Source organism: Lineus longissimus, chromosome 2 (assembly GCF_910592395.1).
Source record: "Lineus longissimus chromosome 2, tnLinLong1.2, whole genome shotgun sequence".
Lineage (NCBI taxonomy): Eukaryota > Metazoa > Nemertea > Pilidiophora > Heteronemertea > Lineidae > Lineus > Lineus longissimus.
This window is the reverse complement of record NC_088309.1, coordinates 7,555,995-7,582,172: the sequence shown is the minus strand read 5'-3', so window position 1 is coordinate 7,582,172 and position 26,178 is coordinate 7,555,995. Positions and strand designations below refer to the sequence as shown.

General features: G+C 41.2%; 3 protein-coding genes across 5 annotated transcripts; 2 read left to right on the top strand and 1 right to left on the bottom strand.

Moving 5' to 3' along the window:
- The first annotated feature begins 7,870 nt into the window (after positions 1–7,870).
- LOC135482481 (alpha-aminoadipic semialdehyde dehydrogenase-like) lies at positions 7,871–15,728 on the top strand. Its single transcript, XM_064762542.1, has 17 exons — positions 7,871–8,214; positions 8,727–8,780; positions 8,991–9,056; positions 9,219–9,299; positions 9,626–9,749; positions 10,034–10,166; positions 10,350–10,394; positions 10,578–10,655; positions 10,967–11,106; positions 11,288–11,382; positions 11,673–11,757; positions 11,992–12,098; positions 13,487–13,603; positions 13,963–14,060; positions 14,351–14,424; positions 14,700–14,775; positions 15,012–15,728. Exons 1-17 carry the CDS (start codon positions 7,975–7,977, stop codon positions 15,064–15,066), a joined length of 1,668 nt encoding a protein of 555 aa, XP_064618612.1. The 5' UTR covers positions 7,871–7,974; the 3' UTR covers positions 15,067–15,728.
- Positions 15,729–16,042: 314 nt separating this feature from the next.
- On the bottom strand, positions 16,043–17,322 carry LOC135482480 (mitochondrial import inner membrane translocase subunit Tim10-B-like). The gene is made up of 2 exons (XM_064762541.1): positions 17,161–17,322; positions 16,043–16,902 (listed from the first exon to the last, which is right to left on the bottom strand). The coding sequence occupies exons 1-2, from the start codon at positions 17,235–17,237 to the stop codon at positions 16,695–16,697; spliced, it is 285 nt and encodes a 94-aa protein (XP_064618611.1). The 5' UTR covers positions 17,238–17,322; the 3' UTR covers positions 16,043–16,694.
- Positions 17,323–17,361: 39 nt separating this feature from the next.
- Positions 17,362–24,432, top strand: LOC135482479 (TRAF-type zinc finger domain-containing protein 1-like). 3 transcript variants are annotated; one of them, XM_064762538.1, is made up of 11 exons: positions 17,362–17,582; positions 17,853–17,950; positions 18,277–18,469; positions 18,827–19,445; positions 19,815–20,015; positions 20,695–20,792; positions 21,029–21,180; positions 21,615–22,228; positions 22,588–22,681; positions 22,949–23,063; positions 23,366–24,432. In XM_064762538.1, exons 2-11 carry the CDS (start codon positions 17,913–17,915, stop codon positions 23,387–23,389), a joined length of 2,148 nt encoding a protein of 715 aa, XP_064618608.1. In that variant the 5' UTR covers positions 17,362–17,582; positions 17,853–17,912; the 3' UTR covers positions 23,390–24,432. The 3 variants fall into 3 exon arrangements, with proteins under 3 accessions (XP_064618608.1, XP_064618607.1, XP_064618609.1); XM_064762537.1 differs by having other exon boundaries at positions 17,850–17,950; XM_064762539.1 differs by lacking the exon at positions 17,362–17,582 and having other exon boundaries at positions 17,904–18,045.
- The last annotated feature ends 1,746 nt before the right edge of the window (positions 24,433–26,178 follow it).

Genomic DNA, 26,178 nt, shown 5'->3' with positions numbered 1-26,178 from the left:
ACAGAGCAAAACGCGCGTATCTAACTCGCGACCCCTACAAAGAACATAACGCGAATGTATAACTACTGTCGCATAAACGTGCCGTCGGATAACTAGTGTCGGATAACTAGTGTCGGATAAGTGCTGTCGGATAACTGCTGTCGCATATAAGGTTCCTCAGCCTCCCGCATCGCGGCGCTCTTGTGTCTTGATGATTATTGTTTTTGCTCTAAGCGACATACGATTTACCAATTGGTAACTGTAATGTAGTAGGCGCACTTCAAATGGCCTTGCTTTTGCACTTAGCAGACCGTGTTAAGCGCGTTCTCGTTGAGGTGGAAATATGTATAGAACGACAGGTAAATTTAGAGGAATCTGTGATTTTCATGGTTTTCATCTGTGATTTTTCTCTTCTGTCTCAAACTCGGGATTACGTCGCTTAGAACAAAAGTAATAATAACTAGCGCCGCGATGCGGGAGGCTGAGGAACCTTATATGCGACAGCAGTTATCCGACAGCACTTATCCGACACTAGTTATCCGACGGCACGTTTATGCGACAGTAGTTATCCGACACTAGTTATCCGACGGCACGTTTATGCGACAGTAGTTATACATTCGCGTTATGTTCTTTGTAGGGGTCGCGAGTTAGATACGCGCGTTTTGCTCTGTACGCACGGGTTGCTCTACACACACACACGAGTCGCCAGTTATAAAGATGCGTTTTAGGACATCATTTAATGCGGAAATAACCGCCCATAGACATTGTACACAATGCTAAAATGACACACAAGTTCAAGTATATGCATCGATTGGCTATCAATCTCTTAGCTTTGTCAGAGTCGAACAGTAGTTTTCGGACATCTGCTTGTCCAACCGCTAAAACAGTGTCATTAAGTGCTTAAGTTTGATTCACTATGTATCGTTTTGATGCATTCATCTACATGCCGAAATATTATTTCACCACGGTACCATTTCGGTGCTGTCGATTTTTATGACTTTCTGCAAGGTCGTGGGCGAAAGCAATGAAACATTAAAAAGGATGACATAAAAGGAATCCTATATTATCAAAGATATTAAAGAAAATGAAATGGTAATAACGACTGAACCGTATTACATTGTATACTTTTGAGAACCTATCGTCTCCCATACAATGAGCGAGGACCTCATAACGACTAAACAATAAAATCCGTTGTTTAAATTAAGTACTGGTGAATCGCTAAAAGTGCTTGTTTTCTCTCATATTTCCTGAGTCGTGGGTGGACTGACTCACTCAAGTGAAATTGCAAATGAACAACGGGGCCTGATTATACATATATAGGTTCATCCATGAGACCTCGTCAACAATCACTGTCATACGCACTTTCTGAAGAAATGTACATCAGAAAAACTAATAGCAGGTTACGAAACTAATTTTGAAATAGGTGAAAAGACGTAATTTTGATTGCAAGACCTTCAAAATGTATTTCATCTCTGCCCGTTATGATGATGCGGTTGATGTGGATCGCACCTCAGACAGCCCAGGATTTTTCTTTAGGCTACAAGTAATAATGATGAGCAGGTGTCAATCGAGATTTCTTCTTTTCCTCATTGGCCGATTGACTGAGGTCCTGCTGTCTTCGTATGGCGGACCTATAAGAAGGTGGTTAAGAGAAAGTCCATTCTAGATTCGTCTTCTTTGAAAAGTCATTCTGGACTCGCTTACAAAAGGAAAAAGGAAAATTTGGAGCAATGGAAAAAATCCTGGTAAGTGACAAACATATCTTAATCATCTAGTGAATACTTTTTTCTGGAAGTAGACATGGTATGAAGACACCGAACGAAAATTTATCGGATCGATATGATTGTCGCTGTACTATTATTTTCAAACTGTTGTTTTATTATAGTATTGCGATACAACATGTTATTTCTTTAGTCACAAAATCCAACAAATATTGCTAGTATAGGCCTACATATCTCTGGCTCCGTTTCTTCTTCTAGATATTCCTTCTGATCGGACTCTTCCTATCCTCTTCCTACGCTAAGAAGAAATCTGGGTCTGGATCTGTCTTCGCTAAGAAGAAACCTGGGTCTGGATCAAACTCAGCTGAAAAAAGTGCACTCTGTAAAATGGCGGAAGATTCGAATAAGAAGCAGATTATAGCCGCTTGCACTGTTGCCATCGAGTACGATGCGGCGAATTGGCAGTCTGGAGAGCAAAAGTCAAATGTCAAAGTTTGTGTCAAACGGGCTATCGAATGTCTGAGAAACTAGAAGAAAAACTATCTCAGGAGAGTTTTAGGGAAGATTTCAACTGAATGCGATTGCGAAAACCAAGAATTAATAAAGACGACAAATTCTTGCGAGAACGCATACGCGTCATAGCTTTGTTGTTTAATGATTCGCTGCACCCAAACCAAACCAACACGGGCACTTGCTTTGCGATGTCTCGTGCTCTGTGCAATTCAATCAAAATCGCGTTCAGTGAGGATGCCTGCGATTGCGACGACGCTCGCGTAGGGCTTTGTTATTTAACGCAACTGTACCCCCAAACATTCAAACACATATTTTGGTCTGCGACTACGCACTGCATATCCTGTGCGATGCAAGCAAAATCGCGTTCAATGGAAAACTACACTCTAAAAACTAGGTGTCCTTCTTGGCACGCCGGGGGTGTCATAGCTCGCCGCCAACAGGGCACCCCGCACAGCACCCCTAAACAGGCTGCTATTGCAGCACCCCATTATAAAGGGTGCCATGCGTAGGGCGCTATAGAAAAGGGGTGCTAAGAACAGGGATGCCATAGCAAATTGGGTGCTGTACCTTAGGGTGCTATATGTGGGAAGGTAGGGTGTACCCTATTCATGCACTGAGCTCATACAGCAGCCGAGTGCCAGTGTCTGGTATCGAGCCCACGTTGATCGGATTATGAGTCCGTCACCTTGACAACTAAACCACGCCCACGATCACTGGTGGTGGCCAGGTGCCTTTTTTTCTTTTTTTTCTCATTGGTCGATTGATGAGCTCCCGCTGTCTCCGCGACGGGCTTATAAGGCAATCACATTTAGTACAAGTGTCCAAGTTCATTCAAGAAATGTTTCATTTGCATTTTGGAAGAGGCAACAGCTACAGGTGTAGGAAAAATGGAAAAAATACTGGTGAGTGTTGACTTCAATATATAATCTCATGCTGTAAAATATGCAGGGAGCCAAACATTTTTACTCCTAGCAAAATTTCAACGTGCAGTATTTTTAGCTCTCACTTATAACAGAGTCTTTATTTCACTAAATTGAAAGACACAGTTTCTATGAAACTGCAAACTTGATTCAAGGTTTTTAAAACTTTTTTTAATGGCAAGCTATTAAATTTTATTACGAGGAATTTTTTGATTGATGGTTTTTCAACTTTTTCCATTCCTTGTTAGATTTACAGCGCAAATGAAATCGATAACCCGGCCGATATCCGGCCACTGATTTTACTCTATATTGTATCTCCCCAACCGCCCACCATGCCGGGGGACACCACATTGTCATCCCTGAGGTCGGTTTTCGGTCAGTCAGGACATTGGGGGTACTTCTGAGGGTCTTTTTGGTGAATGTTGCTTAAATGCTCCAAGGAAAAACGGAGAAATATATAAAAACGGTCTAGTATCTAAGGTCCCCGATGAATATAAGGTGGCTTGTACTGTCCGGGTGAAGTTTGTCGATGGTCAAACAGTCTTGCAGAATTGCTTTCTTGAATCAGGTAAAAAGAAAAAGGCTGTATTTAATAACGTCATCATGTTGGTCTTTAATTCTTTATGGTGGTGGTTGCATGAAACAGTCCATTGCTTGAATATCTGGTTCCGCTGTACTCAAGTTTCTTTCAGGTCTTCCTCCTAATCGGACCCATGGTAGCACCTCATGCGACCAAGAAATCTGAATCTGAATCTAGTTCAGGATCCGGTGAGTTGGGAAAGTGTAAACTGATAGGAGATGCTTGCGAGTTTGCTTTGGAGATGGGCGAGACGAATCAGAGGATGGCAGACTTTCGCGAAAATATTAATAAGTGTATCGAAAAGGTCGCAGAAGGGACCGAGCCGAGGGTCAAATGTCCAAAAATATATTAAATAGTTAATTCACGGTTATGTTGGAAAAAATCGAGCCACACCTACTAAGCATGACATCTTATTCATGAGGATATACCCGTATATATTGGCTAACCCTTGTACTTTTTTAGTGCATGTACGTCGTGTCAAGTATGCATTAATGCATTGGTCATCAAGTGTAATGTTTTTAAGTTTACAATGTACATGTATACGTCCCAAAATGCAAGAAAGTATATTTAAAAAGAAGCTTTATTTTTGTGTTGCTTTTCGTTCAGAAGATTTCGTATTTCGACCCGACTATCGTCGGAGCTCCCATACGTCGAGAAAGAAACCCCTCTTCAATGCCGGATGATATCCAAATAGTGTTAGTGGTGTATATATTTCAATCCAATTTAGTTTGAACAAACCCTTCGACATCATCACCAACATTATTCACGAACTAACCTCCTTATCTCCAAATAGCAAATAGCAACTAGCGAGCCGTTTTAGGGTTTTACATTACACCGATGTGTCGATTTATCCTCTATTGAGTGGGAAAGACGCGTGATTAAGAGGAGAGATCAAGAGACACGTACGATTATAATGGCTAGAATCGTGTTTTCACAACTCTCATTTTCACTCGTGACATCAGGAATATTAGAAGTAATGAACAACCGAGTTACGAATTGCGAAATACATGTACGAAACTTCATTAGCCTAAACCTCGTACATTCTTAGAAATGAAGAGTGCATCCCCTATACATGCCGACTTACCGGAAGTGAGTACGCACAACGATGGTATCTCGGCATGCCCTTTTTGGTTTCTCTAGAAGGTGCATACATGTACATGTATTTAAAAAGCTGACAAACTTTTACATGTATCTCTAAGACTGTCAGAAACATACATGTATGTATAAAGCGGTTATGAATGAAGAAAGTATATGGCACAGCCTCTAAAGTGAGCCAGGACCATACTTTCAAAGATACATTCTCACTTTCGACAAGCAGTTTTATTGTCCAAATCTGAACGATAGTGTGTGTGTGCGTTCCAGTAGATCCGGATCCGATCTAGAGAGTCACAAAAATTTATATTACAGCGGTACGTATATCTTCACCATTCTTATAGCCGTCATAAAAGTGATTTTCCCGCTAACAAGAAAAAAGTCCGCTTTATGAGCTGTAAAAAATACCTCCTATTTCCGGTTTCTTCTTTAAGAGGCTTTAGGTGAAACCAACATTACCCCTGGCGAGATAGATACATCGCAAATCATCCTTATGACAGTCTCGCACGGTGAGAGCTTCCGACCTGTTTGATACGTGCTATTTCCATTCATTTTAAATCGGTCTCCGGAGGACAACGTCTCAATACATGTAAAGACCGGGTTAAAACACTTACAAGACAAGTCATTGACATTCTGCCTTCGTATGCATTAGCTTCTTCAGTGGACTGGTTATCTAAACTGATAAATACCAGCCTGGTTCTCTCGAAAAATCGCTAACTCATTTCCTACAGCTGATAGTCTGGGCGAGAGTCTACGATGGAGTGGGGATCTGCATGAAGGTATAGCAGAGAGGGTCACCAGACATCGAGAATCATACATAACGTTTCAGTATAAAATAAATTAAAGTTCTAGCGTTCACGTCCAAGAAACAAAACAGCAGTCCTGAATGACCCACCTGGAAAAGGCTTCCTTCCCTACAAGGCGCTATATCAGGTATGGTTCTATGATTCCGGAGACTCGTGCCCTTCAATACCTCAGGCTGAGAGATTAAAAGCGGGTAATCATATTGTCCCCCAGGCACTCTATAGGACATTTAAAACTGTTACACTTGGCTTCGGGCAGAAAAATAGAGCATCGATTCTTACTCCAAAAATAAAGACTGCGGTGGGACTCCATGTTACCGTAGATTATTTTCTAATTACACTCCCGACACAGCGGAATCGGCCCGGTCCATCCCTCTTAATCAGGAAGGGCGAATAAGCATGACAGAATCGGACTGCCTCGGGAGTCTAATATGAATGTAAACAACACTTTTATCATCGATTTAGATTAAGTGCCAGATCAGCCCGGCGCTGACTTCTCTTGAGCGAGTTCGCCAGCTCGCCCACGGAGTTCAGTAAATATGCGATACAGTCTACCTGAACTTGTAGAGATTCACCAATTTTAAAACGGAATGTCGTTCGGTTGATATGCGGTTAATCCCTTGTTCGAAATTACATGACGTATTAATGGTTCTTTCGTTTACCTTCGGTTACATGTATTTCGATATAGTATAACATCGGGAGACGCGTTTTAATTTCCACGTAGGCCTAACACTCTTAAAACAAGGGTGCTTCAGCCTGATATAGCACCCTAAGATGCTTCCATAGCACCTTTTGGGGTGCTATGAGAAGAAAAGGATGCCATGAAACAAAGTTGAATAGCTAGAAATAAAATGAAGTCCCAACGCTTATATGTTGCTCCACTCATTCATCACCGTCTGGCCTTCAAGTTAGCCAGAAGAAATAAGTCAAGGTATCTTAAACTGCAATCTTGAGGAAAAGTTTCTATTACACCCTAGGGTGCCCTGTGGGCAGCGAATACAGCACCCTAGTGAGGTGCTATATAGGGTGCTAGTGCCACCCACAGGGCACCCTGGCATTAGGGTGCCATAGAAATCTTTCTTTAGGGATGCACTTGCAATACGAGTTACCTAGACTTATTTCTTCTGGCTAGCTGGTGAATGGGTGGAGCAACATCCATGCATTGGAACCTCATTTTGTCTCGAGTCATTTAATTTTGTTTCATAGCACCCCATGTCGAATTGGGGTAGCACAGGGGTGCCATGGTGGCACATAAGGGTGCCATAGTAGCACTTAGGGTGCTCTGTAAGTCATAGCACCCTTTTGGCACCCCTAGTTTTTAGAGTGTATGCCTGATTGCGAAAACAGTTTCTCCTGCGCCCACAAAAAAAAAGAAAGTTTAATGACACCAAAACGATTTGATAGCGCGTGCGTTTGGTGCTGGAAATGAAATATAAGACACCAACAACACAGACCGCGCACCAAGTGATGTTTTATGTAATTACTATACCAAATCCGTCCGATCGGAGTTGTCAGTGATGGCGATTGCAGCGGAAAAAAACTTTTTCAGTGTAATTGAGATACACGTACCATTAGATTTTCCAGGAAAGAATCGTAATAAATTCAACGTCAACCTAGCGTATGCGCACCAGCCATATACTGAAAGATTTCTCTCTCTCTCTGTCTCTCTCTTTGATATTCGGGGGCTAAGGCTTCGGGCTACACAGGCTGCCATTTGATTCATCTTGACGTCCATTTAAAACAAACTAGGCTTGATAAAATTTGATTTTCGAAATCTGAAAGATGGCTAAAATGCTGAATTTCAGATATAAATTAACTCATCCAAATTGCCTTAGACACAAATATTAAAGTAATTGACGTATCCTGGTATTAAATTGAAATTGAAGTCACAGCGAGACAGATGGTATAAAGCGGATAAACTTGTATTCCACCAATCTGGTGACGGTCCTTCCATATTAGGCTACACACAACTCTTAGCCACTGCACTGCGCTCATGTATAGGCTACCGTTTACGCCTAAATTCTCAACAAATGTCCATTTTCTCAAATAAGCCAAGAGGCAACAACTTTAGATAACTTGCAGAATTGTGTGTACTGACCAGAAAATACCTGTTGAATATTGACAGCAGTAAAAATGCAGAAATTTACAATACATAGGGAACTATGAAAGTGTAGGCCCGCGCATGAATTCAAGAAATAAAAACAGCAACAAAACTGGTCGATGAGACACAACTTCTGAAAGCGCCACCTGCCGAAGCTTTGATACACTACAAAGTGCAGGCTTTACTGTTGCTCCGATTCTTCTATTTAAACAAAAAACTCTAATTTCTACTCAAAATAAACCCCTGAAACCTCCCAAGTTTATCCATGATTAGTTCAGGAATCTGTAGAAACTCACAGCGAGTGGTGTCTGTCCTAGTCAACCGAAATATCAGACGTCGAACATTGGCCTTCACCCTGAATAATTTTTGTGCCAAGCCATTTTCCTGTTCAAGCACCATGTCTGCACTGCTCATTGAAAATCAGAAGTATGCGTGGCTGAAGGAGCTGGGCTTGGAAGCTGATAATAAAGGCGTTTATGCTGGTTCATGGTCCGGGAGTGGAGAGGTATGCCATTTCCATAGTTTATCTCTACAGATGATTTTAGTTTGATTATGATAGGTAAAACTAAAAGGCAGAACAAATTCTGTTGTTGCTGTTAGCCTCTAGTCTTGGGCTCTTGCCAGTCTTGTCCTGCCCACCTTGGGGGAAGACATCTCAGAGGCAGAGCTATCATTTTGCACCAGGTTTGCATTTGGCGGCCACTCCGTGATGACTGGCAGTGGTGAACCCACATGAAAAGTAGCCACCCAGGTCAAATCTCTGTGGCGACAAACACTAGGCGGGACAGTCGGCTGTCTGGAGCCAGCTTGAAGTTGATAAAGATGTAGTTTTAGTATCGATTTTGGGTATGAGACCCACCAGCAGCATTATGTAAGGAGAGCGATCAAACAACGCCACTTATGATAATAACGCCATGCCATATCTCACTTGATGCCGAGTTAAGTTAATGTCTGCGTTAGTGACAACCCAGACCTACCATTTCTTATAGCGTATTTCTAGCCTGATCTCTGTTTTAGGTGACGACATCTATTTGCCCAGCGAACAATGAAGCCATTGCAAGAGTAACACAGGTACGGTGAGCTTTTGTGTGATTTGAAATCATAATCAGAATGATGTGTATCATAAAAATAGCCAGTTGTTCTATCTTAGAAACTACACCTAGCAATTGCATGGATTGGAACAAGAGCACAAACACTAAACTTTCATAATCTGCATTACCTGAGCAGCAAAGTTTATACCCTAAAAGATGATAATTCAGAATCCGATACTTTATTTTGCAGGGAAATTTGTCTGACTATGAAAAAGTTGTGGAGGAGGCAAGAAAGGGATGGCAGGTCTGGGCTGATGTAAGTAAAGATTTAAGTCCGATGTACAGTGTAGAAGCTCTTTAGTCAGTTTTGGCGTGTCTGTTTCACTGATTGATTGCTCTGTTTCACATAGGCCTTTAACACATAAGATTGGCCTTTTGTTCAGGCGCCCCTCAGTATATATGACAATTTCGATTTCAGGTTCCAGCTCCACAGCGGGGAGAGATTGTCCGCCAGATTGGTCATGCCTTGAGGGAGAAGATAAATCTACTAGGCAAACTGGTAAGAACTAATTCTATAAATACAGTGGAACCGTCCAGCAGCCTAGCTAGTGAGAGGACAGTTGTACCAAGTAGCTGGCGGGAACCAGTTAGCTGCAATACATTACTGGCGAGCCTCAAACTACATATCAGCATTCCCAGTCAACAGTCCCACAACAATCTCATCATTAAAAAGGACAGGTTACAGGTGGGCCTTGAAAAGTCCTTGCCGTTCTCCATCGTCATCTCAATCTACAACGCTATATTTTTGTGAGCATTTCCATAACCGTAAAATAACCTTTCTTTTCAATGTTGTGCTTACTCATTTGCGATCATTCTGCTCCCTAGCTCTCACTTGAGATGGGGAAGATCATTCCAGAAGGGGTGGGCGAGGTCCAGGAATACATCGACATATGTGATTATGCTGTTGGCCTTTCAAGAATGTTAGCTGGCAAAGTTCTTCCTTCTGAACGTAAGTGCTGCCAGTGGCTTCTGTTATTGGTCTTTTTCTTTTTGGCCTGGGATATGTTCAGTTGTTTCATTACATATGTAGTTTTTGATAAATCAATCATTTGTGCTTTTCTTTTTTGACACATACCTGACTTAAAAACCACCTGCCAAAAGCCCCTTTCCTCCAGTTAGTTCAGAATGAGAACTGAAGTTCCAACCATCTCATCATAAACCCCATACCAATCAATCAGTCCATCTCATATCATCTAAACTTTACAACTGATGCAACTTCACCTTTTTTTCAAGGTCCCGGACATATGCTGTTGGAGCAGTGGAATCCACTTGGCCCAATCGGTGTGATCACCGCTTTCAACTTCCCTGTTGCTGTCTACGGGTGGAATAGTGCTATCGCCATGGTCTGTGGTAATGGTGTAGTCTGGTAAGTTATATTTAGGCAAGGGTTTGGTTTACGCTGTTTCCATCGCAAAGAAAGCAGATAGCTGGTCGTTCAGATTCTTCGATGACGTCATTGGAAACATTTTATCCACAACTAGTGACTAGTCGAGGTCCCCATAAGTTAATTTTGTCCTGTTCATTATCATCATTTCAATCCTATTTTCAGGAAGGGTGCTCCATCAACCCCCTTGACAAGTGTAGCCATCACAAAGTAAGCACAATGTAGTATGGTAGAATAAACACTCCATTGCCTAAAGCCGAATTCATTCTCAGACGCCTGACTATTGGCTTTCAGCCCACGTTCAAATAATTCAAGCCTATTACATCAGCATCCAGATTTTGATCACGTGTCTTTTCCTTGATACCATAAATCATTCTTCTTCTTCTTCTCTAGGGTCGTTACAAAGGTGTTAGAAGATAACAACATGCCTGGTTCTGTGTGCTCGCTGGTTTGTGGTGGAGCAGATGTGGGGTAAGTTGTCCGATTCATTGTGGCACATGAAGAAGCACAGGTCCGGACGACACAAAGACAATCTGCAAATTAAACACCCTGGAGTGTGTGAAGACGATGGCTTAACTGTTCATTTACCTGTTCTGTTTCTGCATTTGGTGTAACTTTTGCTTTCAGTGCTGAAAAGCTGTTTCTTTGCGAATGCTCTCGTCATACAGTATATCATACAGTGTGAACACATAGTATCTTTGCTTGCAGAAAGTTGTAATGAGTCTGCTTCTAATCACATTCTCATTGACATTTAAGTGATATGACTTATTTGTTTACTTTAGAACTGCTATGGCCAAAGATGAAAGACTGCCGCTGCTATCGTTTACTGGTAGTACACCCGTTGGCAAAAAGGTGGCGCTGATGGTGCAGGAGCGCTTTGGTAAACATCTCTTAGAACTCGGCGGAAACAATGCAATTATTGGTAAGTCTGTGTGATCATTACTGTCCCCAAATTTATTGGCATGAATGAACCCATCAATTTATGAAGGAGGTCTGTAAACCATTGCTGTCAATTTGCCACAGAGCAGAACACTTGTGTTGTGAGAACTCGTGACTACTCGTATTTCAAAGCAGCAGTATAATCTCATGTTTTAATCTTACAGTAAATGACGATGCTGATATCAACATGGTTGTCCAGTCAGCACTGTTTGCTTGTGTTGGGACAGCTGGCCAGAGGTGTACAACAACTCGAAGATTGGTGCGTACCTTGTAGATCCATTCGGGATCTCAGCATATCATCGATTCCTACATTGCCTGTCTGTCACATGCCATGGTAGTGTTGACTTCCAGAGGTTCTAAACTACCTCTTACTGTCTCAAAGCAAGTTCTATGATAAAAAATCGTTTAACAAAACTAAATTCTTTGTGCTTCTCTCATGCTGAACAATGTCACCTTTGAAAAGAGACTGTGTCGATTCTGAAATATTTTGGAATAACACCCTGCTGTTTTCAATAGAAGACTTGATCCCTGTACTTTCCTTTCCTTTAGATTCTGCATGAGAACGTGCATGATGAAGTCGTGGAAAGGTTGAAGAAGGCTTACGCTCAAGTCAGGGTTGGTGATCCCCTCGATGGTAGGTCAAATAAAAACTAACATAATGAAAACAACGTAGAAAAACTAGCTTCGTTATTCTTAGAAATATCTAGGGCTATAGCCTCTCTGTCTTGCAGGCACCTTGAACAGACTCCATTCCATCTGTGCACACTTGGAGGAACTGGTTGAATTGGGTTTGGCTGAACCACGGAGAAGAAAGATTTTTTTAAATGTGATATAGTTTATTTGATTATCTTTCTGCTAATTCTTTCAGCCGATACTCTGTATGGTCCATTACATTCCAAGGCGGCCATCAACAATTATCTGAATGCTCTTGAAGACGTCAAAAAGCAGGGTGGAACAGTTGTCTGCGGTGGAAAGGTAGGTACAGTACAACCTTTCTGATGCGGACACCCATGGGACTGGGCGTTGGTGTCCGTAATGTAGAGGAGTCCTTTATAGGGAGGTTATGCCATTATTGTCCAAAAGGTGTAGTCATGTTTATGAACACGGGAGTCGTGAAGCCTGCATATTCCATATTCCATTTAGTTTGTCCAAAAAATGGATTCATGTGTATGAACATGGGGGTCGTGAAGCTTACATACTACTTCAAATAATTTGATGCCATTTATATGCGAATTTGAAATTTGTTAATTGGCATTTCTAGTGGAGCTAATATTAATTTGCCAACATTGATATATGCAGGTTGTGTTCGCACGGTACATATTACATAGACAGCGTACATCATTATAGTAATACTTGTTATTAGAGCACAAAGGGGCCAAACAACTCAATGGACTGCAATTAATGTTACAATATACAGTAGCTTGGCAATGTGATGCACAGTGAAGATAATTAAACAATACATTCTGTTTTAATTAGGTATGTTTTAAATGTGTATCGCCAAACTCCTAGTAAAAGACTTTAAATTTCTGCAATAAGAGTTGAAAAGGTCACATGGATAAGACTAAATCGTTAGAGGAGCTCTAAGGACACTGGATGTATTGTAAATAGCTGTATATCTGTAAATATTTGACATTACGCCACACCACCACAAATTCGCACAACTACTCATTACAGTGAACCCGTACTTAGGCGGCAAAGTCCCAGAAGGGACATGAAGCAACGACTGATGATGATGATGATGATGAGAGCAACAGACATTAAATTCACTCCACTCCAATTAACTGAACTTAGTGTCTAACTATGTTCATCAACTACGCAAACTTCACACCTGTTAGGTCTAATCGACTACCTAAGTGAACACAGGAAGCCATTGTTTTTGTTTACTGTCCGTAATTGTGAGTTATTGGACCAAAAAGTCACCATGGCCGTGTCCGCAATTCGGAGTGGAGAGGTGTCCGCCCTACCGAGGTTTTGGTTAAAGCAAATGACTTAGAAAAAAATTGGGACTGAACGAACATGTCCGTAATGCGGAGGTGTCCGCCTGGCAGAGGTGTCCACAAGGGGAGGTTCTACTGTACCTCAGTCATTGGTTTAATCAAGTTATAACAAAAGAATGCTCTTGACTAGAAGATATTTTTATTCAGCACCAGCAGAAACATCATTACTATGTCGCAGCACTGGTGTGATGACTCAGTGGTATGATCATGAACAACAGATATCTTACAAGATCGGCTCATTCTCCTTAAGCTTTGCAGTGAATCGGCAACTCTTGAACAAACATGTACCAATTAAATTTGAAACCCAAGGGTCAGCCAATACCTGGGTACAGTGAACCCACAATTTATCATTGACACATATTTTAGGTTATCGATAGACCCGGGAACTTTGTTGAACCCACCATTGTGACTGGGCTGAAACATGATGCTGCAGTCGTCCACACAGAAACGTTTGTTCCTATTGTCTACGTTCTAAAAACAAAGGTAGGTTATGAAAACTTCTCACAAATTGTCGTACATTTACAACATAATAAAAAATGTTGACTAAAAAAACGGGGGCTAGAGGTGTCAGCCTTCTAATTTGGATATCGCTGGTTGATTCCCAGTTGACTCATGACCTCAAGCAAGTCACTTTACATGATTCGCAATGCCTTTTCAATGCGATATAAAAACAGGGCCACCCAAATGAAAAAGAGAAAGATGAGGAACTCCTGATGAACTCTCCAGCTTACCTGTGGACAGAGTCAGTGGCCATGAACCACCAATATGTCCCCAACCGTAGTAACACTACAAGTAGCTGGTAAACTTACCTTTTTTCCAAAATTTATCTTCAATTTTTTCAGAGTGTTGATGAAGCCATTGCCTGGAACAATGAAGTCAAGCAAGGTCTTTCCAGTAGTATCTTTACCAAGGATATTGGCCAAATATTCAAGTGGCTTGGGTGAGTTTCTGACTCATATGAACATATCCCTGTCCCCTTAGGGTAGTTCCTTAAAGAAAGATCATCATAAATTCTTTAAGATCTCATCTTTTGGGTATGGTTGTCCCGCTAATGTTGATAAGGAGTGAATGTCGAGCAAGGAGCGAGATGTTGTCTTATTTTGTTTTGTCTCTGCCTCTCCTGGATTGTAGGCAACTGAAATTAGCACTTATAACTTAGAAATCCAACTTTATGAATATTTCTACTGAGGTTGCTTCTTTAGATCATGACACATTGCTCTTTTGTTCCAGACCCAAGGGCTCTGACTGTGGTATTGTGAATGTGAATATACCAACAAGTGGAGCGGAAATCGGAGGGGCTTTCGGTAGGTGATACATGCATTGTCCTTCTTCTGTGTTCGGAAGTTTTTGAGATGCACACTAGACAGTCAGTTCCCTTTTGGTAACGAAGTTGGCTGTCTGAGAGAATTCTGCCATAGAGCCCCAGAAGTTTGTGGTCGGTGTGGTGTCCTACGGCCAGTATTCCTCTCTTATATTCTGCATGGTTCAAAGTTGTAGGGTTTGATTACAACAACAATGATTACATATGTAATGTATAGAAAACACAAGATCTTTAGCATGTGTGACGTTACCCTTTCAGGAGGTGAAAAGCACACAGGAGGAGGCCGTGAATCTGGTAGTGATGCATGGAAACAGTACATGAGGCGGTCCACATGGTAAGTGTAATGCTGGAAGTCAAAATTTCATTTGAAAGTCACTTGCCTTTTGGAACTTCTCGAATCGTAAGATGTATTATATGTATGTGTTCTCACCAGTTTCCAATACATTGTTCCACTTTGAGCTTTCAGGAAGGACCTGTACCATTTGGAATTGCACTTATGGTTTCCTATTATGATGTCATGTCACGATCTGTCGATTTCCAATTCTGCTAAATGTGTCCCGTCTATTTCAGCACCATCAACTACAGCAAAGACCTTCCTTTAGCTCAAGGAATCAAATTCGAGTAATCTAATTCGTTCTGTGCAGAAGTTTGCTGCCGTGATTCAGTAACAAGATAACAGTGTAGAAAATGAATTTGGATTTCTAAACATAACATGTGTTATTGAACGAAATAGTGTTCCATGTAGTGTGTAGTTTGGTGAAAGTGTAGTCTCTGAAGACATAAATCTACAAGTTAACTTGACTGTTGGAGCGTTTGCCGTAGCAATGCAATGTGCTGCTCGAGTATTTGTTTTATTTACCTGGCTTACCTTCCTGTTGGCTTCAACCTATTTGATCTGTCATGGATCTGAATTGATTCCAGTCATGGTGAAATGATGCAGACGTGGAAGAGGACAGCTGGGGTCAAAAGAAAATACGGCTTTGAATGATGGAGGGTCATATCCCTTGATAGTATATTTTTAAGAGTTCTCCATGTAATCGATTGAGGTAAATCATGTTTTGAGAAGCTTCAGTTGAAAAAGGTATGCCAGAAAAGTAATAATGTTTAAATATCACCATATTGGAAGTCCACGTACTCATTTAGGTTTGGCAAATCACAAATATACTGTCGGTGTTCTTACCAATCATGAACATGTATGTGCTATAATAACTTTGTGTGTGTGAATGAGTAAGAAATAAAATATGGCAGCTATTACATTGTAGGATGTCAATTGGAAATATATACAAACTTGTTTGGTTTTCTTTTTTTTTTAAATGTCTATAATCAAGTACCAGTAAGATGCTATTTCATGCAGTAGTTTCATCTGCACTTAACAGTCCTAGGAAGTTAAGACTGCAGTCTGTCCATGTTCATCTTTACCCATAAAAATAGGGGAGTGGCACTCTAAGGCGACACTAAATGACAAATCAATAAGAAAGACAAGTGACCTGCCCAAGATCAACAACATGCCTACAAAGGGAGACAAAAGGAAGGTGCTATCATAGGGGCTTATACCGGAAAAGAATTAAAGTCAAACTCCAGATGATTATATAATCATTTATTATAATGACCAAGACAAACAAGTGATCTCTCCATGATCTTAGTGACATAAGATGACCAATATACATACGTGTCTTGCTCAAAATCACACCCCAATTGGGAAAGAACAATTTACTTGGGTCACCATCTGATGACCAATTGATAAGATAATTAGGTGATGCAAAGTTAAATTCCAGGCTATGGTCAATGAAAAGGTGACTTGCCCAAGGTCTCAAGGTAGTCTAAATGCGACCACATGGACAGTTGATGTGTCAAAAGATGGTTGCTTATGACTGATATCAAGAGGCCAAAATAACTCCTACCAAGGGCTTGGCCGATGCATCTGGTTGGAAAACTGGATGATGCTCGTGCAAAACAAATTGACTGCAACCAACACCCTAATAGGGCCCCCTGATGGGCTCATTTCTAATGAGCATGCCAGGGATGCAGAATTTTACAGTTCTTATTTGATGCCGAGACCGGAACCAATTCTCTATATTCTGCATTTGGAAATCCCCGAATATTTCAAAATGCAGTCCACTACCATCAAAGATTGTCAAGCACTAGAAATGCACAGATCGAGTCCAGAGGCTCCAACAATACAATATCTTGATCCCTTTTGATGATAATATGAGTATCCTCAAGACATGTCCATCTACAGTTTTAGGCTCCTGATCACATTCCTTGGGAAGCTGATTGACCCTGCATCTTCTTCATGGTGGCTTCATCTGCTTGGGTCATGGTTGTTAATTTCTTTCCTATCCTATCATGAATATCTAAATATTTTGCAACACATCGGTCTATACAAACAGATTCGCCTTTACTTAATTCAGAGTCTCTGTAATGAGCTGGGACACACTTCTTATGGCAGGCATTTGTCATCCTGAAAACAAAATGCATAATAAATCATGAATGGAAGTTCACTCAACTTGCAGACCTGTGCCACTCACAACATGCCAACTCAGACCGCATGACCAAAATGATGCAAAAAATTTGACAAGACAGTCATTGTAAGAACAACAGGTTCTCCTTGTTATTGAGACATCCTGTATGTCTGTATTACACGGTGACTGTGTAGTGTACACTATACATAATGCTTCACCCACACACTTTTGAGGGCATTTCTTTTAGCTCAACTAACCTATTGTACATATCTGACATCATCTCAATTTCTAGATCAGCTATAAGCTTGAGTTGTTGTTCTTCTATAGATGCCATGATTACTGATTTGGGGTTGTAAATATTATGTTTGTGAGGTTTTGAGTTGAGGGAAAGAGCATGTGGACACCCTAGAGCCAGAACGGAAACGTACTGCATTATGGGGATTTCTAGGGCCGGATTTCTAGGAAATAGAATGAGCCAATCCAAACCGGTTTAACATAAAGTTCCAGATATCATGACCAATCAGGGTACCGACCAATCAGCCGCCTTCATTCATCATTGCATGACATGCTAGATGTTTGTTACAGATTCCACGAATGTGCTGTCACATTCCTTTTTCTTATGTTTATTTTGCTTATAATTCGTGTTCAAACTTCACCAAGTGAAAAATACAAGTGTCTGGTAAGATAGACTAGCCACATTTCTTCATCTTAAGCTTCAGTTTTAAAACAGTTGAGACTGGTAAGCTAACAAAGTCGTTTTGAAAATGAAAGTGTCTGTCAGTCAGTGAGTCATACTGAGTACTCTCACTCTGCTACTCATACGTGTGTCTTTATTCTCAGTTCGGCGAATGTCAATATAATGATACGCGTTATTATATCGACATTCGCCGAACTGTTCTGGTAACTTCCCTGTGCATGGCTGGACATTTCTTCTTTAAATTTTCAGCAGTTTGTCTCGGTTCAACTTCAAGTGTAGTTTGTTGCCTCCAAGTCCAATCGAGTCTTCATCATGGCTGATGCTCCAGACACAAAGTACTGTGCCAACTGGTGAGGAGGAATCTTTTATCAAATCATATAATTGCTCTCCGACACGGCGACAGAGCATCCTGCGCAGTCTCCGAGTGCCTGCTTCATTTTTGAAAGTATGAGACTTAATATTCAGTTGATTTGTGGACTATAATAGTATGTGTTTGCACCAGTGAATACTTTTTTGTATGATAAGATGCTCGTTATCTTGAATTGCTGGGAGAATTCCAAGTCCGACTCCCTGCACTACCAAAAGTCAAATGGACAATTGAAATAATACCATACTGAGGTCATCCTGATTTATCATGGTACATTAAACTGTTCAACTTTGTTACCTTTCATTTCAGCAAACGAGATATAGCAGCGGCCAATTTTGTTATGCATGAAGTGCACTGTCGACGAAACATTGTGCTGTGTAAGAAATGTCATGAGCCATATCCAAAGTCAGAACTGGATGATCACATCGAAGAGGACCACAGTGAAGTTGCATGCGACAAGTGTCTCAAGAAATTCGAAAGGGCAAAGTTAGAAAACCATAAGGTTTGTATTTGGCATTGATAACCAGTAGGCCTAGGTGCTTTTGTTTTTTAAATGGAGCAAAAAACTATATGAAGCTTGAAAGCTACTTATGCTTTCTTGTTTGTGGTAAAATTTCAAAGGGGTCAGTTCTTTGTTTTCCAAAGAACATCCTCCCATGAACATGTTTTAAACAGGCATTCACTTCATTTTGAAGGAGTTCTTATTGCTTTAGGACTTCAAGTTCTAGCCAAATTCCTGGTGATGGTGAAAGCAGAGACCTTGTCCTTGCCTTCTGAAATTCAAAACAACTTAACTTGCTCTCTGGCTCCTTGGTGGAACTTAACAAAAACCTGAACTGTGTACTTAATTGCTTTTCAGGAAAATGACTGCCCAAAAAGGATGATGAAATGTGTTTACTGTGAAATTGAGAAAGCTAGAGATGAACTTGATGAACATCTAGAGTTTTGTGGCACCAGGACTGAACAGTGCTATAAATGTCAACGATTCATTATGATTAAAGACCAACAACGTCATGATGACTCTGACTGCTCATATCCTGAACAGAAACCAAACCTCATACAAAATGGTGCCTCTAATCATCCTGCAGGCCCTGGACGTTTGAACTCCTTTGTGTTCAATGAACTAACCAGGATGGTCGACATTCCCCGAATACAAAATAACTTGGACGAGATGTCGATTGATTCTGATGACGTAGAACTGCCCCCACCTCACCGACCTATTGCGACACGGCGTCCTGCTCAGGCTAATAATAGACCAACTGCTGTTAAGAACACTAGTCTTGTCACTAAAAAGGTTGGAAATGTTTCCAAAAATACCAATGCTACAACCAGGAGAACTGAAGTGAGCAAAAACATAAGATCTTCTTCGTCAGTTACACAGAAAAACCAGTCGGCAGTGAACAGACAGACTGCCCTCCCCACAACCAGTAAGACTAGTAACACAAGTACTACTGGCAATACTACTTCAACTAAAACAGGTATGCTTGTAAAGAGCCATTTGACCTTTAACACACTGTAAGAAGGGTGTTGTCTTTTGGTCACAGTTGTTTTTGACATCCCTCTAAAATTTTCTCATTCCACCATTGAACAAATACACAGAGTTTTCACTTTCAGTTTATGCACCTTTTCAACAAATTTTATCAACATCTGTTGTTTATGGGGCATGTTTATGACAACACAACTGCCAATTGGATACAGTGTCATATTGATAGTTGTTAAGAAAGAGGGCCTCAGTATCATTCTGGCACATGTTTGCAGTTTACATGAATATTTAGAGGAGACACTTCTTACCTGCTGGAGGATGTGTTTTGCGATTTGCAAAGCTTGAGAACGACTGACTTTTTCAGGTGTTAATAACCATAATAACTACTCGGATGCCGGCGCTAGCAGTTCAGATCTTGACCGCCTAATGGAAATGCCTGGAAACTTTATGACAGATGAAGTTTATGCCCAACTTGTGGCCCAGTTCCCAGATGACTTTATGGAGGATGACGATCCTATCATTGCACCCCAATATTCACCAGAAAGTGGTGCCGCACCTGGTGTCTGTGAGTTGTGCATAAATATTTTGCATGTACCTGCAGAACCTCATCTTAGTCAACCTGTTACTGTGTCTGTACTGCTTTTGCTCATGCTTACTCCTGATTTTGATCATGCTTTTGTACTGCTTTTGATCATGCTTACTCCTGATTTTGATCATACTTTTGTACTGCTTTTGATCATGCTTACTCCTGATTTTTTATTGGTAGTGTATGAAGGAGCTTGTATGCATTTACCAACAGCTTATACCCAGCTGACCTTAAATCCTTGCACCTTGCTACTGACTGGTAGTGAATGAATCTTTTGCATGTACCAACAGAGCTTATCCCAAGCAAACCTACACCCCTTGAAGTTACACACAGCTTCTGACTTCTTAAATGCATGAATTTTAAGAATGTCCACGTGCCTCTTGAGCTTATCACCTCAAGCACACCTCTGCCAACCAGGAAATACTTTCGACTATTATAGTTAGCGGTTTTGTTAAATTGCATCTTTGGTGAAGTTTTGATTTAGCGTTTCGAGAACACTGTGACAGTAACCTCAATCTCGAGCCTAGAGAAAACATGACAGCAATATCACTTCTCAGTAGTGTTGTCGCATCTTGCGTTTGTACTTTAAACTAAACACATTTTGCCAATAATGCTGCAGCTACTCCAACAGTCCATGACATTCTTATTCTATTGTCAGCATTTGCACAAAGTTACATGTACCAGCAAGAAAAGACCATGCTGCCATGTGAATTCTGTGAAGCTTCTTTCCCTCAGGATGAGTTGGTACTGCATCAGGTAAGTTGTCTAACAACATTTGCTTGGAATATCAATCAGTGGTTTACCCTCTGACCTTTGCTCATCCCTGATATAAGAACTCTATTTGATTTGGACTTGCAAGGGCAATGGAAAAGCTATTGTTAAAATTGTATGTGTGCTGAACCCCCTTTTTTCCAAATTTTGCGATTGACCACTGCGGCATGCACAAAATTTATGATCCCACCCCTAATAGTAATATTCTCTCTATCATATAGACCGGTTGCAATCCTATTGTCAACACGTATCAGAAGTACCCCAGCGATGACGAAAGTCCTATTTTTGACGAGGCAGAGTATGACCTGTCCACACCCAGCAACAGTGGAGAACCCAACATCATTGATAACCTGGGATCGGGCAGTCAAGACTGGTAAGGATGTCTTCTTCAGCTCCTTTGGAATGTGTGACACTGCTTTTCACTTGAGAATCTGTCTTTCATTGTTAAATAAGGATGAGGGTTAAGGATTAGGATCTAGACACCTCTTTAAGGTGGACCCCTCTAAGGGGTAACGGCAGACGGCAAAACTATTTGCCAGACGGGGGGGGAGTCCTAGTAGTGCAATTCATGATTTAGTTCAATGACCAGTGCATTAGCAATACAGGTGACCCGTATTTGGTAGTACCCATTCACTCATTCCCTGGGAACCGATCTTACCTGTTTTATGTAACACCAAATATTTGTCTCGCTTCCATATGTTCCACAAGCGTTTGACTTTGACGGAAAATCTTCAGCTGAAGGGCTAAAGGTGTTTCTTGGAAGACAAGTATACTGTTCCAGCTTTAGAATATATTTCTTGTTTATAGGGTCTCCCGTCCAATACTCCAGGATTTCACCGACGGTGAGGAGACCATGCTGCCCTGCGAATTCTGTGATAACCTGTTCCCATTGGATTTCCTGGTGCAGCACCAGGCTGTATGTGATTTGAACCGTACCCAGACTCCACTGCCAAGACAACGACCAACTCATTTCAACATCGATTCCTCCCCTGTCCTCACAAGACCTAGGCGACATCAACACGACGTTGAAGACTTGTCTATAGACAGTGACTCTGATGATTCCCCTTTGACAACCAATGATAGTAGGAACAGTTATATGAGAGGCTTTGGTATAAACGATCATACCACTGGTCAAAATGTCGCGAAAAATTCTAGCAGGTATGGGACAGGGACAAGTTCAACACAAGGGGTGAGGAAGACAAGTGATTCTGGTTTAAACCGTGGCAGCAATGCAAGGGCCAAGCGCACACTAGATGATTTGGTGAATAATCCTGTTCCTTTACAGCCAAAAAATTACCTATCAAATTCGACTATTGAAGGTAGAAGGGAACGTTCCACTGCTTTCCGTCCCAGCAAGGATACAAGTACTGCTGGTAATCCAACGAGAAGAACAGCTACCAACATCGGAAACAGTTCCAGGGGTGAGTCCAAGCAGATTAGGTACCATATCTTGACCGTTTGCTGTTAGGTACATGTTGTATGGGACTGTCATACACAACAGGAATTAGCTACCATACGTGACAGTTAGCTTGCATTCAGCAGACCTAGATGTATAGCCTGACAAGGATTCCCCCAGTCCTGAAAACATGGCATTCAAAATGCTCTCTGATGCTGTAAAATCTAGGTTTTTAGACTATATAATATTAAATTATTACAGAATATCAAGTTCACTGAAGAGTTACGTATACTACTGAACAGTTGGACTGCTCATGAACCAAGCTGATTGAAGTATTGCCGTCATTACTCATTGTAATAATCTCACCATCTCCTCATTTTGCAGGCACTGCTTTTTCTCGCAATGAAGATCCTGAACTCGCTGGTTACCAAGCCAGTTTCGCAAAGCCTAAATCAGAGGCTTCTAAAAGAGGAATGAAGTGAGATGATTTGTCCAACTTTCAGTAATTTTTCAAGGAATAGGACAATATATACAAGACATAGACTTTTCAGGACATGCATACAAAGCAGCGAGCTGGACTGACACTTATATTGACTTCTGCCTCGTACTTCAAAACAATCAATCTCTAATCAGTCATGTCAAAGTAATTTGGGTATATCCTACATGTATATTCCTTTATTTCGAACTGCAGCTTATAAAGTTTTGCATGAAAGTCATAGTCTTTATTTCATCTGATTTATTGCAGACCTGTGCCAAAGACAAATGTTGGTTCAAATCTGGGATATCTTAATGGCATGAGAGTCCCAGGGGAAAGGAGTTCTAGACCTGTTGGTAAAGGGATGTCCTCCACTCAAAATAAAGTAAGTGCGGCTTCAAATGAAATGAAAAAGATTGTTTCAATTATGTCTGATAGCAAGAAATAGCAAAAAGGGAAAACGGTTTTTGTATCATTTTGCTTGAGGTATGATAATTGAGTTGCTAATCTAAGCATTTTAAATGATCAAGATCACCGGTCGCATTGCCTATTCACCTCACTCCCTTCGAGAGCGAGTAGTAACTTCAAGCTTGGTGTCGTGGGTGGCATTCATGCACCCGATGGGCCTAGAGATGTCTTGTTGAACATGGAAAATTTCTTAGTGTTGATCTTACTTGTTTCTTTCAGAAGACGGATGCATCAAAAAGATGAGCAAGTCAATAGGGTCGCTGCATTCATGAAGTTTGAAACGACGACAATTGCCATTTTATCAACTGCAGGCCTGCCACACACGTACATATTTATATGAACATGTGGAATAGTGTATCGTTATCATATCTTATTGAAGCACCAAGGTGCTTAAAGTAAAGACTGAGAGTGCTTTTATCAAAGACTGAGGTTTCATGGGAAATTGTTGAAAACATGAACTGGAAATTTCTCATATTTTATGGCTTTCCTATAAAACTTGTATGAGCAGTAAAGTGCAATGGCACTCTTGTCCAGAAAACCCATTCCTCTTTTTCTGGCCTATTTTTGGCCATGGAGGCCAATGCAAGCAAGGATGGAACAATAGTTCTAGTCATGTGCAAGGAGGATCTGTTATTCATGAATGGCCCTATGCAATACGTGCATGGTATCAATGTACCGATACATGTATTAGGAGGCTTAAACACAATAAGGAAAGTGTTCTTTATATGCTTATGTATATTGGTATACAGTAGTAGCTCTGCTTTATGTGGCATGCAAACAAGCAGTTTTTGTTGTTGCAACCAGCGGTTGAAATTGCTGCAATTTGCAACAAAAAGATCTCTCATCTGCATATGAAACCGCTCACTGCCGAGTTTGATCGAAGGTTACTGCAAACGAGAGATTTTTGTTGTATGCGATCATCTTCGCAGCTTGCCACAATTTCAATCGCATTGTGCAGCACTTAAATGCTGGCACATCAAATGATTGTGTGCTTGTTATTCTGGTCAATTTTTGTGCCAAAGTCTTGTAAATATATTTGTGCTAAGAGCATATCTCAGCTATTTGTATATATCTCCTCTATGCTCCATACTATAGTCACTTACATGCAAGTTGGAGGAAAAATGATGCGTTTTGGAGGAATTTGAATTCACAATTGGTGTGTGTTTTTTCACTGCGTTCTAATCGTGTCATGTACTCTATAACTTGCTAAAAGCAAGATGTTTGTATTGTAAAATGATGCACTTGACAACTGTAACATTTTTCTTAGTTGTATAATAGTAGTACAATAAAATGATGTAATTTCAAGTCTTCTTCACCATATTCATACAGGCGTCCATGTACCAGAGACACACTGTCTTCACTGCATTTGTACAGACCAAAACATCTACACAGACCACCATATTCCTAGGACATACTGTCATCACCATATTCATACAGGCGTCCATGTTCAAGAGACGCACTGTCTTCTCCGCATTGGTACAGACCAACATGTCTTTGGGATGTGCTGTCTTCAAAACATTTACACAGACCATCATGTACCTCAGACATACTGTCTTCACCATATTCATGGAGGCAAGCGTGTCCAAGAGACGCCCTGTCGTGTCAGCAGTCATACAGCCAACTTGTCTTAGGATGTGCTGTCTTGAAAACATTCACACAGACCACCATGTACCTAAGACATACTGTCTTCACCATATTCATGGAGGCAACCATGTCGCAGAGAGACACACTGTCTTCTCCGCACTGGTACATACCAAAATGTCCTGGGGACATCTTGTCCTCAAAAGATTAACAAAGACCACCATATTCCTAGGACATACTGTCTTCACCATATTCAAACAGGCTTCCATGTCCCAGAGACACACTGTCTTCTCCACATTGGTACAGACCAACATGTCCTGAGGACATGTTGTCTTCAAAACATTTACACAGACCACCATATTCCTAGGACATACTGTCATCACCATAATCATACAGGCGTCCATGTTCAAGAGACACACTGTCTTCTCCGCATTGGTACAGGCTAACATGTCTTTGGGATGTGCTGTCTTGAAAACATTCACAAAGACCACCATGTACCTCAGACATACTGTCTTCACCATATTCATGGAGGCAAGCGTGTCTAAGAGACGCCCTGTCGTGTCAGCAATCGTACAGCCAACCTGTCTTGGGATGTGCTGTCTTGAAAACATTCACACAGACCACCATGTACCTAAGACACACCGTCATCACCGTATTCATACAGGCGTCCATGTCCCAGAGACACATTGGGTGATATGAATAAAGACTAGCAAATGCTTTTATCTAAATCTTCATGTACATTTACACTAGGCCTTCCTGTACAAAACCGGAGTAAAAGCATTTGCTAGTCTTTATTCATATCATCCACTGTCTTCTCCGCATTGGTACAGACCAACCTGTCTTGGGATGTGCTGCCTTGAAAACATTCACACAGACCACCATGAACCTAAGACAAACCGTTATCACCATGTTCAAACAGGCATCCTTGCCCCAGAGACGCGCTGTCTTCTCCACATTCGATCAGTCCAACATCCAGGGGACATCCTGTCTTCAAAACATTCACACAGACCACCATGTGCCAAAGACATACTGTCTTCACCATATTCATGGAGGCAACCATGTCCCAGAGAAGTGCTGACGTCTCCGCGTTCGTACAGGCCAACATTTCCTGTGCTAAGATGAAGATGGGGGAAGACAGTTTGCGACCTGTATGAATATGGTGAAGTCGACGTGTCCCCATAACATGGTGGTATGTATTATTATGGTGATGACAGGATGTCTCTGGGACATGATTGTCAGTATGAATACAGTTAAGATGGTATGTTTTTGAAACAAGGTGATCTGTATTGGGAAGACAGAATGTATCTGAGGACTTTTGACCAACAGTAGAGCATTGCCAGCTGACTGATCTGTGTGAGTCAGGAGAAGGCATTACGTCTCTGGGATATGGTGATCTGATGGATATGGCTAACATGGTATATCTCAGGGGCATTGTGATCTTTATGAATATG

What these genes read in the sequence shown, in the direction of transcription:
- LOC135482481 (XM_064762542.1), top strand. Translation starts at nt 7,975, where the DNA reads ATGATTAGTTCAGGAATCTGTAGAAACTCACAGCGAGTGGTGTCTGTC. An exon ending in CCATTGCAAGAGTAACACAG is followed by an intron (nt 8,781 to 8,990) that starts GTACGGTGAGCT and finishes TTTATTTTGCAG; the next exon opens with GGAAATTTGTCTGACTATGA. An exon ending in CAGTTGTCTGCGGTGGAAAG is followed by an intron (nt 12,099 to 13,486) that starts GTAGGTACAGTA and finishes CACATATTTTAG; the next exon opens with GTTATCGATAGACCCGGGAA.
- LOC135482480 (XM_064762541.1), bottom strand. Translation starts at nt 17,237, where the DNA reads ATGGCATCTATAGAAGAACAACAACTCAAGCTTATAGCTGATCTAGAA. An exon ending in ATGTCAGATATGTACAATAG is followed by an intron (nt 16,903 to 17,160) that starts GTTAGTTGAGCT and finishes TTTTGTTTTCAG; the next exon opens with GATGACAAATGCCTGCCATA.
- LOC135482479 (XM_064762538.1), top strand. Translation starts at nt 17,913, where the DNA reads ATGGCTGATGCTCCAGACACAAAGTACTGTGCCAACTG. An exon ending in ATGAGTTGGTACTGCATCAG is followed by an intron (nt 20,793 to 21,028) that starts GTAAGTTGTCTA and finishes TCTATCATATAG; the next exon opens with ACCGGTTGCAATCCTATTGT. An exon ending in GGATCGGGCAGTCAAGACTG is followed by an intron (nt 21,181 to 21,614) that starts GTAAGGATGTCT and finishes TCTTGTTTATAG; the next exon opens with GGTCTCCCGTCCAATACTCC.